General features: G+C 35.2%; 2 protein-coding genes across 3 annotated transcripts; one reads left to right on the forward strand and one right to left on the reverse strand.

The window, feature by feature from the left end:
• Nucleotides 1-4,872: 4,872 nt before the first annotated feature.
• LOC129246001 (digestive cysteine proteinase 1) lies at nucleotides 4,873-5,655 on the forward strand. Of its 2 annotated transcripts, XM_054884482.1 has the most exons (3): nucleotides 4,873-5,008; nucleotides 5,080-5,190; nucleotides 5,271-5,655. In XM_054884482.1, exons 2-3 carry the CDS (start codon nucleotides 5,152-5,154, stop codon nucleotides 5,481-5,483), a joined length of 252 nt encoding a protein of 83 aa, XP_054740457.1. In that variant the 5' UTR covers nucleotides 4,873-5,008; nucleotides 5,080-5,151; the 3' UTR covers nucleotides 5,484-5,655. The 2 variants fall into 2 exon arrangements, with proteins under 2 accessions (XP_054740457.1, XP_054740456.1); XM_054884481.1 differs by having other exon boundaries at nucleotides 4,873-5,190.
• A 196-nt stretch (nucleotides 5,656-5,851) lies between these two features.
• LOC129245999 (succinate dehydrogenase [ubiquinone] flavoprotein subunit, mitochondrial-like) lies at nucleotides 5,852-8,344 on the reverse strand. Its single transcript, XM_054884480.1, has 5 exons — nucleotides 8,193-8,344; nucleotides 6,734-8,101; nucleotides 6,476-6,678; nucleotides 6,244-6,394; nucleotides 5,852-6,098 (listed from the first exon to the last, which is right to left on the reverse strand). Exons 1-5 carry the CDS (start codon nucleotides 8,262-8,264, stop codon nucleotides 5,919-5,921), a joined length of 1,974 nt encoding a protein of 657 aa, XP_054740455.1. The 5' UTR covers nucleotides 8,265-8,344; the 3' UTR covers nucleotides 5,852-5,918.
• Nucleotides 8,345-10,274: the final 1,930 nt, after the last annotated feature.

Here is a 10,274-nt window from a genome sequence, read left to right on the forward strand (position 1 = left end):
TCATGCGTGTGTTTTGTTTTCCGCATACGTATCTCCAACTTTTTTCATGATTGCTTCAATATAAATATCTATAAAATATTTAACAAGATAATCCAAAAAACTCTTGTAAATCTTATGAAAATTTATATGTTTTTAAATTTTTTTTTATGCTTAGCTTACCGATAATTGTTTACTTTTTTATTTTTGACAAATTAAAATTATCTTTCTCACATTGAATGCAATTCACTTTTATAGCTGAGAGAATTTTTTGTTTAGTTTGTCTCTGCTTTTTAATTAGTTTAACTAAATTAAAATGTGGTGTTTGTTTTGAAATTCATGTCCAGTTATACGATATTTTTGTGAAAATGCAATTGATAAGATTATTTAATAAAAACGAGCAATTCTGCAGCTTCAAATTTTTACATTATTTTAAAACAAAAAGAACAACTATTCCGCTGGCAATTTTTGTTGTAATATTTTTAAACTTAAGTTTTATGTTATATATTATATATGAAAAAATATATATATACATATTAAAAGGACGCAATGAACGCATTTTATACGATGTTCATTAATGCTGTATTTTTCTTTGATAAAAGAAGTACATCAAGAGTATTGTTTTCTGTTTTTTTTTTTTCAATTGAGTATCATAGGGTCAGGCACGAAAGCGTGGCTGTTGGAGTATTTTTGTTTTTGTAATTTGCATTTGTGCTTTGCGCGTGATTTTTCTGATATTTTTTTTAACTTTCAAGATAGTGAATTTTTAAATAGTTATGCGTCTGATTTATAATTGTAACATGAGAAGGAGCGCAAAATATTTGATAAAATGATCTTTTTTAGTTGATTTTCAAAAAGCTGTGCACTTTTCCGAAAGTCGGTTTCACATACATTTTTAGGAATGTTTTAGCCATTTTCTTAACTTGCATTATTCCTTTTTTTATAGTTCAGTAGAGGCGTTTACAGCTTCGTTACCTCGATTTCTGCCACAATTCCGAAAATATTATAAATTTACTTATTCACTAATTCGCATGCTGAAAAATTATAAAAATTGCACCATACACAGAAGCATATTTCTAACAATTTTTTGCTAAACCAGCAAAAAAGGAACTTAATTGCTTAGAAATACTGAGAACAACATTCTGTAATAGGCAAATTGTGTTGCACATTTATGCTCGTATCTAATAACTTAAATGAGTTTTATATTTGTTAACTCACTTTTTGAAAAGATACTAGCAAATACTCTATTATCAAAATTTAATATTATTATTATTATTTATAGGAGATATACTATACAATATAACCCTAATTTAATTATTTATCAAAATTTAATTTTCTCAGTCCTTATTATTTTCAAAAAACTTTAAAATAAGTCATAACTCATTTAGCACTCACACAAAAAACAGCACAACTGCAAATTATTAAAAAAAAGATATTAAAATACAGCAAAAAAAGAAATATACTTAAAAAATAGCACGCGCGTGCACGCAAAATTCACAATAATTTTAACAGCCTTTAATTTGCGTTTGATATTTAGCTATTATATATAAAAATTTATAAAATTAAATATACGCCTATGAAAAAATTTCAATATATTATATTAAGAAAAATGAATAAAAATTTATAGAATTGTACAAAAAAGTTTACAATTTAAAATAATTGGCTGTGTTTTCATTGCTTTGTTAAGTTTCCTAATGCTATGTTACCACGGCACGTAATTCGCTTCGCATTCTTAATTCACTCTCCCAATCGTAATCCACTTTCCAATGCCACTTCGAAAATCGAGCAAAAAAAATTCAGAAGATTTAGTCAATATCAAACCGTTAAACGGCTCTCAGCGAACTTTAAGCAATCAGCTGATTGGCTGACGCAATCGGGTCACAACGAAAAAACTGAGATTATGTTGGTGAGATACGAAAAACCCCTTACACATGCCGTCTGAAGAACGACTAATTGGATGAGTGTGTGAATACGTGTGAAATGAGCGTGCATAATTCTGCTGCGGAGTCTTCGGTGGCAGCCGAAGTTACTCGCTCAAATTCGTTTTTCACACATCATTCAACGGAATAATCCGCGCGCAAAAACTCTCCTACCAGCAAGAGCGGAATAATCCGATATACATTTTTTATTGTTAAAGTTTGAGGGAAATAAATAATTTTGGTAATCCTCTAACATTCTTTTTAATTAGAAAAGACAGTAAAAGTCTTGTCGACGGAAGTTATTGTGGACACAAGGTGTTTTGAGTAAATGTCGCATTTCAAGCGGTGATGCAAAAGGGTTAATAAACCAGGAAAAGGTATTCTATAGTAATGGAGGCCAAAAAAGAACTTGTTATACAAAATTATTATGTCGTGAGTTGCTGACCACTTCAAGAAATGTGGTGTATTTTCGTACCCACTTCCATCACCGAGTACACAAATCTTTGGTTTTGCAATTTCTGCACCATTTCTACAATTATGTAGCTGTTTTTCCAACAGCCATGCAATTGGTTTCTTTTTTTCGCCCAATATCTCTATCAGCACCCTTTCCCCGGCCTGTTCCCATTTATTGGCACTTTTTAATGCTGAAAAACGGAATAAATAAATTAATACAAGCTTTGCTATAAAATAAAGTAAACTCTTTTTGTCTTTAAATCATTTTTTTTTCTCCATCACCGACATTCACAGCAAATGAGAATAATAAAGAGCGAGTGAGCGATTGGTGAGCTGCCAAAGTGAATTACACTAAGTAAAACGAACGGAGTGGAGCCGAAGAGAGTGAATTTCGTGCCATGCATGATGTCACTGCACTGAGTTCTTACACGGCTGTCACAATTGCCTTTCCGACATATCGCACCCTAAATACAAAAGGGTCACAACTCAAAATACTAAGATTTTCAGGAAAGACGTAAAAATTATTGTAATATTTAAAGAAAATATTGTTCCATCATGAAAATATACAACATTGAAGAAGGTTCTACTATATTTTTTTCAATTTTATATTATGTTTGCGAAAATAAAACAAAATTTTGATTTATGACTCTTTAACTCAAATTTTTTCGATTATCTAGTGATATTATCTTAAGTTGTGCCTTTTTAACTGATAAAATGTTTTAATTTTATAAGTTTCCTAACCTAATTGAACTCACTTTTCACAACTAAAGAGGCACAATGCAAAATAATATACCACGAAATGTATCACTTTTTACAGTTATAAAGGCAGAACTCAAAATAAAACTCTTTATGTGTAATAAAAGTAATCAGCTGTTCTTGAGCCCATTAACGCAACTCAAAATAATTCTCTTTAGTTGATCGTGCAAAAGCAACATACTTGACATTAAAATAGACATAACTGTATTTTTCCAGTTAAAGAAGATAGTTATGTGAACGAAATATTTGCAGCAGCTAGAAATGTATACTCTGAATTAATTTATGCAAAAAACTCAGTTTTGGAAAATTTTGAGTTGTGACCCTTTTGTATTTAGGGTGCGATATGTACATATCTGTCATCTACTACAAGAGTGTCATAATCCAAGGAAATGTTTTTTATGTGTATGAGAAAATAAATTTACTGCGCGAAAGTGTATAGGTACCTACCTTGTACCTACCTTTGTATATGTTAACATTTCATTGACAAATCAAAGGTCGGTTTATTGTTTAACACGGTTAACACGATCCATAAATATCTCGATCTGCAGACCATGAGATAAATATTGACCACGTGTGTATTGAACTGTTTGAGGTCTTTTTTTTAACATTAGAAATGTGGCGAATTTTTCTGTTCCATTTTTTAAACTTTGAAGCACACGCAATAAAGATTGAACGTATACAGTGCATTTCGAGCGGAACATTATTCGTCAATGTCAAATTTTTTTCGCCAATCCAAATAGGGCGATATTTATTGAGCGTGTAGCGTGCGCCTAAGGATGATCACTCCTTGAAGGCACAGAAAAGAAAGTAGAATTTAAAAAGCACAGTTATAACGGTACTACCTATAACAAGTATATATGTGCTATAAACCAATTTTTTATGCAATAGTACAGTGGCTGCCAAAGTTTTAAGAGATTCTCATTTCTGTAACTGTATGGGAAAACAACAACCAGCAAAGTTATTCGAATTATGCGGCGTTCATGCTAAGCCCTAAATGCGCATTTAGAACTTTGGAATATTTCTTTTTCGAAATGGGTTTATAGTCCCGTATTTACGAAATGTGCATTTACTTACGTACATATATTCAGAATCATATGCTTGTTCTTGATTGTAATATGCGCTGATAGGTGCTCTACTCTACAGTTTTTAAACACAATCTTTCAGGTGTTTCAGAATGTTTGTCTTTTATTGTGGTGTATGTCTGTATTAAGGTGTAATTCCATTTTGAAATCAGTGTAAAAAACATCAAATACAGTTAAATTTATTTATGGTAAATCAAATTTACAATAAAGGTGAATTTGTCTACAATTCTCTATTTTAATTAGGATTCACGAAATAAACATCTTGATTTGCGAAATTAACAAAGTTCGTGCAACAGTTTGGAAGCCTTGGATTGTTATAAGAGCGCTCAAAATGCTGTTCGAATTAACGAAATGTTCAAAGCTTACAGAGTTGCTTTCAGCAGTCGATTTTTAATGCAAAAAATATTTAGCATATGGGTGCATTCAGGTAGAGAATTTTGTATGTATAACTGTGCACTTAGAGTTGCATTAAGAGCTAAATGCACATTTATCGTTCAGATACGCTACTACTTCATTCTATTTAATAATTTATTAAATCAACTAATTCGAATAGGAAAGATGACGTTTCACGAAATAGGTAGTAAATTACTAATTTCAAATGCTATTTTACATTCACAACAAACATCTGGCACCACTCATAACTGTGTTTTTTGTCTTTCGTCGTTGTATTTGGCAAGCAGCTGATACAGTTGTTTTTATTTCTTTTTTTCATTGGTCATCGTTTTGTTCAATTCGTTTTTTATAAGTCGATTTTATTGAACCCATCACTTCTTTCTGCCTTTGTTTTAAATTCCAGCTCGATAACATAAATAAAAATATAAAGTGAGTCATTTCAGCATATATATCAGCAATTTTCGCAGCTTCCACAGCCTGTGATTTCACTTAAATTACAGCGCAAATAAATAGCTTTAGTGCAATTATTAACTTGAAAGCTAACTACAACAGCAAACGGTAAATAAAACAGAATGTCGCTTGTTTCTGATCAAGAATGGGAGGAATATAAGGTAGCTATGCTAAACTTAACTCTTTTAATTGTATGAAATGACTTTTGATTAATTTGTATTAAAAATATAAACGTTTATAGGCGAAGTTCCAAAAGTCTTACCCTGACCCTGAGGAGGATATAATGCGTCGTGGAAGGTATGTAAAATCCAAAAACATGGTGGAGGAGCACAATAAGAAATACGAGACTGGTGAGGTAACCTGGAAAATGGCTATAAATCATCTGTCTGATTTGACGGAAGAAGAATATGCTACGCGTTGTGGTAAAAAGATGATTCCACCAACAAGCACATAAATTAAATGTTAATTGACGGCAGTGCTGCGTGTTTTTTTTTTGTTTGTGCATTTAAAATCTTAACTTCGAATAATTATCACAAAATGTATTTTTAATGTATATATGTATGTCCAAAAGTATATGTATCTGTTTAATGTGAAATGAAAAAATAACTAACATCCCGGAAATGCAACACATTTTCTTATTTCAAATAACATTGTGGTCCTGCTTGACGCTACCGATTAACGGAAAATGATGCTGGTACGATTTTCGCAGGTTTGCGTCAATATCGACAACAATTTTTTGAAGCGTATTTTCATATTTACAAAAGCCCTGATGCATAGTAGGAAAGTTTAAGACTACCCTTTCAAAGTCGGAGTCAGTGTACATGAAATTTTTAAATTAACATCTTTATTTATCAACTCAACCCCAAGAAACATGTTTAAATATAACGAATTAGTATTGGCGAATAGCAGGTGGTACATGCTCCACGCTATTGTCTAAAGGCGTGTCGATGACGGCACGATATTTAATTTTGACTTCGCCAGTATCGCAACAAATCCATGTTAAGCTGTGTTTACGCCAATGTTCATCCATTGGTCTTTTCCTTTGACAATCAACAGGCTTGCTATAGTCCTGCAACAAAGAGAAAAATAGGTACTTGAATGAAACTAACAACGTTAGAATATTTAAACTTGTGAATCGTAATGGGCAAACAAATAATTATGTTTGCTCTGCCTTGCATTTCATAAATATCTTATCTGTTAATGATATTTCCTACATATTCATCAACACGGTCCTTAAAGTCTTCGCGCATATGTGAGCCGCGTGATTCCTTGCGATTTTCAGCGGCAACCATCGTGCACATGGAGTTCACAAGTAAATTCTGCAACTCCAATGTTTCGATTAAGTCCGAATTCCAAATTAATGACCTACAAGCATTTTTTATTTGTAGTATACATATTTACAAGAAAATTTTTAAATTCCAGTATAGCGCAAGAAATTCTACTCACTTATCCACCACGCGTATATTTTTTTGTTCCTTAAAAATCGCAACGATTTTCTTGACACCTTGCTGTAGGTTAGGACCAACGCGAAAAATCCCGGCATGCTGATGCATAGCCTTTTGCATTTTTAAACGCAATGGCGCAGTGGTGGTACTACCATTAGCATGAATCAATTTATCAAGATTAGCCACAGACATCTCACCAGCATTCTGTAGAAACTCATCATAATTTACGAAATCAATTAAAAGAAAGATACGATCGTACTTCTTTTAAATTCGGAGCTGGACATCCAGGTAGATAATTCTCGGAAATATGTAGAGCACAGGAACGTCCCCAAATCATCAAATCTAACAGAGAATTGGCTCCTAAACGATTTGCACCATGCACATTACATGACACCTCACCAGCCGCATACAATCCCACAACGGGACAGTCATTACCATCTGTATCGATGGTTAATACTTGTCCCCTATAATTCGTCGGTATGCCTCCCATATTGTAATGTGCAGTCGGTATAACTGGAATTGGTGCCTGTGTCGCATCTATGCCAGTGAATATTCTAACCGTTTCTAATATACCCGGCAAACGAGTAAGTAATTTTTCTCGTGGCAAATGATGTAACTGCAGAAAAATATGATCTTTTTCAGCTCCCACACCTCGGCCTTCCATAATTTCCTTAGTCATAGATCGTGCAACCAAATCACGAGGAGCTAAGTCTTTTGCTTTCGGAGCATACTTTTCCATGAAACGTTCACCTTTCACGTTTACCAAATAACCACCTTCACCGCGACAACCTTCAGTAACAAGTACGCCGGGTCCATACAAGCCCGTCGGGTGAAATTGTACAAATTCCATGTCTTGTAATGGTAAACCTTGCCGTGCTACCATTGCATTGCCATCGCCCGTATTTGTGTGTGCAGAAGTGCATGAAAAGTAAGCGCGACCGTAGCCGCCTGTAGCAATTATGGTGTTAAGAGCTCGAAAACGATGTAATGTTCCATCTTCCATGCAAAAGGCGATGACACCGCAACAAGCTAAATTCTCAAATATCAAATCCAAGACATAGTACTCAACAAAGTAATGAACGTCGTAGGCAAGTGATTGGCCATAGAGAGTATGCAAGATAGCATGACCAATGCGATCAGCGCATGCGCATGCACGTCGGGCCATCCCTTTACCGAAATGTTTAGTATGTCCGCCAAACGGCCGTTGATATATCTTACCGTCTGGTGTGCGTGAAAAGGGCATACCATAATTTTCCAGCTCTAAAATAGTGCCTGGCGCTTCGCGTGCCATATAATGGGCAGCATCTTGATCGCCCAACCAATCTGATCCTTTGACTGTATCATAGAAATGCCAGCGCCAATCATCCTCATCTTGATTTCCTAGCGCCGCATTTACACCACCCTGCGCAGCTATAGTGTGCGAACGTGTTGGAAATATTTTGCTAACAACTGCCGTTTTGAAGCCCAACTCAACCAAGCCGAATGCGGCACGCAAACCGGCGCCGCCAGCACCAACAATTACAACATCGAAAACATGATCGACCACGGGATATGCCTTCGATATTCCATCGCTAACCTTGCAACCAGATTTTGATTTACTGGCACCGCTCCATGTACGGAGAGGATACTAAAACGGGGGATGATTAAAAAAGAAATTGATTTCAAATACATACATATATACTCCAGTTTAACGTATGTATGAATATTTATGCTCTTACAACTCCTTGGACGCGTTTCGTAAAAACTAATGGTAAAATCTTGAAAATCTGCATTCTTAAAGAATAGCACATTTAAAATATTGTAATATCTTTATAAAAATTAAATTGAAATTGAGTAAAACTTTTATCTCTGATACCAGTTGATTTTTCTTATTTGAGGTTAAGTTTTTCGACATTGTAAAAAAATGAACTAAAATACTTTTTGTTTTAAAGTTTTTTATTGGATTATGCGCCAGGTCTTTATTATTATTATTATTTACAGGGGATATACAAAATATAACCCTAACTTAATTACACACTGGCTACTAGGACCTTCAGTGCTAGCTATTTTTGGTAATTATGTAGAAGAGCGGCCCTTCAGAAAATCAATATTTTTGTAAAATTTTTTCAATGATATCAATAAAATGTATTGTAAAAGAGTGTTTAAGATCGGGGGAACTATACTTTTATGTAGGATTTACTGTTAATATGAATATCAAATCCGGCGGGCGACACAACAAGAATTACCGCTTGAACATTATATAAGTGTTTTGAAATGTTGTCCAACTCCGGCTACGCAATCCACAGTATTTTTGCGTAGAAATCCTTTTCGCGTGGGCGGCCTTCGGCCGCGCTTCAAAAAAATAACCCTCATCAGTCCAACTCCGGCTACGCAATCCACAGTATTTTTGCGTAGAACTCCTTTTCGCGTGGGCGGCCTTCGGCCGCGCTTCAAAAAAATAACCCTCATCAGTCCAACTCCGGCTACGCAATCCACAGTATTTTTGCGTAGAACTGCTTTTCGCGTGGGCGGCCTTCGGCCGCGCTTCAAAAAAATAACCCTCATCAGTCCAACTCCGGCTACGCAATCCACAGTATTTTTGCGTAGAACTCCTTTTCGCGTGGGCGGCCTTCGGCCGCGCTTCAAAAAAATAACCCTCATCAGTCCAACTCCGGCTACGCAATCCACAGTATTTTTGCGTAGAACTCCTTTTCGCGTGGGCGGCCTTCGGCCGCGCTTCAAAAAAATAACCCTCATCAGTCCAACTCCGGCTACGCAATCCACAGTATTTTTGCGTAGAACTCCTTTTCGCGTGGGCGGCCTTCGGCCGCGCTTCAAAAAAAAAAACCCTCATCAGTCCAACTCCGGCTACGCAATCCACAGTATTTTTGCGTAGAACTGCTTTTCGCGTGGGCGGCCTTCGGCCGCGCTTCAAAAAAATAACCCTCATCAGTCCAACTCCGGCTACGCAATCCACAGTATTTTTGCGTAGAACTCCTTAAACACTCTTTTACAATACATTTTATTGATATCATTGAAAAAATTTTACAAAAATATTGATTTTCTGAAGGGCCGCTCTTCTACATAAAAGTATAGTTCCCCCGATCTTAAACACTCTTTTACAATACATTTTATTGATATCATTGAAAAAATTTTACAAAAATATTGATTTTCTGAAGGGCCGCTCTTCTACATAATTATCCTATTTTTTATTGTTCATACGCATTGCATGGTCATTAGGCTTCAGTTCTTGCACCAATTGAACTTGGTAAGCCTTCATACCGAGGTCTTTATGCAAAATTCTCCTCAAAGAAGTGCGTGAAATGTTCAATTCTTGAGAACGATGATGAGTTGAGGTTGTTGGATGTTCACGCACATTTTCGGCTACAGCAGCAATGTTTTCGGGTGTACGCACTGTAGGAACACGTTCACGTGTTGCTTTATCCATTAATGATCCACTTTCACGAACACGATTAACAAATTGATCCACAAACTGTCTTGTTGTCAAATCTTTTTTTTGGAATTTTTTTTTTCAAATTTCTCACAGTTTGAGTAGAAGACTCGCCACTTTGGAAATAGGTTTTCAATATTTCCCAATTTTGGCCAAGCGTATAGCGTCCCATTTCGTAAAGGTCGAACCTTTAAGTAAATTATGAACACATTTGACATGTTCAAGCAAACGCTATATGGCCCACCCTGTATTTATTGAGTTCCGACCGTTTCCGTTTGATTACATAGCTGAAGTTGTTGCAGCCGACTGCTTCTTTTCGCTTCAAAATAGTTTTTATCAGTTTCGTTTTAGTTTTGAAAAAGAACAAAAG

Source organism: Anastrepha obliqua, chromosome 4 (genome assembly GCF_027943255.1).
Source record: "Anastrepha obliqua isolate idAnaObli1 chromosome 4, idAnaObli1_1.0, whole genome shotgun sequence".
Classification (NCBI taxonomy): Eukaryota; Metazoa; Arthropoda; class Insecta; order Diptera; family Tephritidae; genus Anastrepha; species Anastrepha obliqua.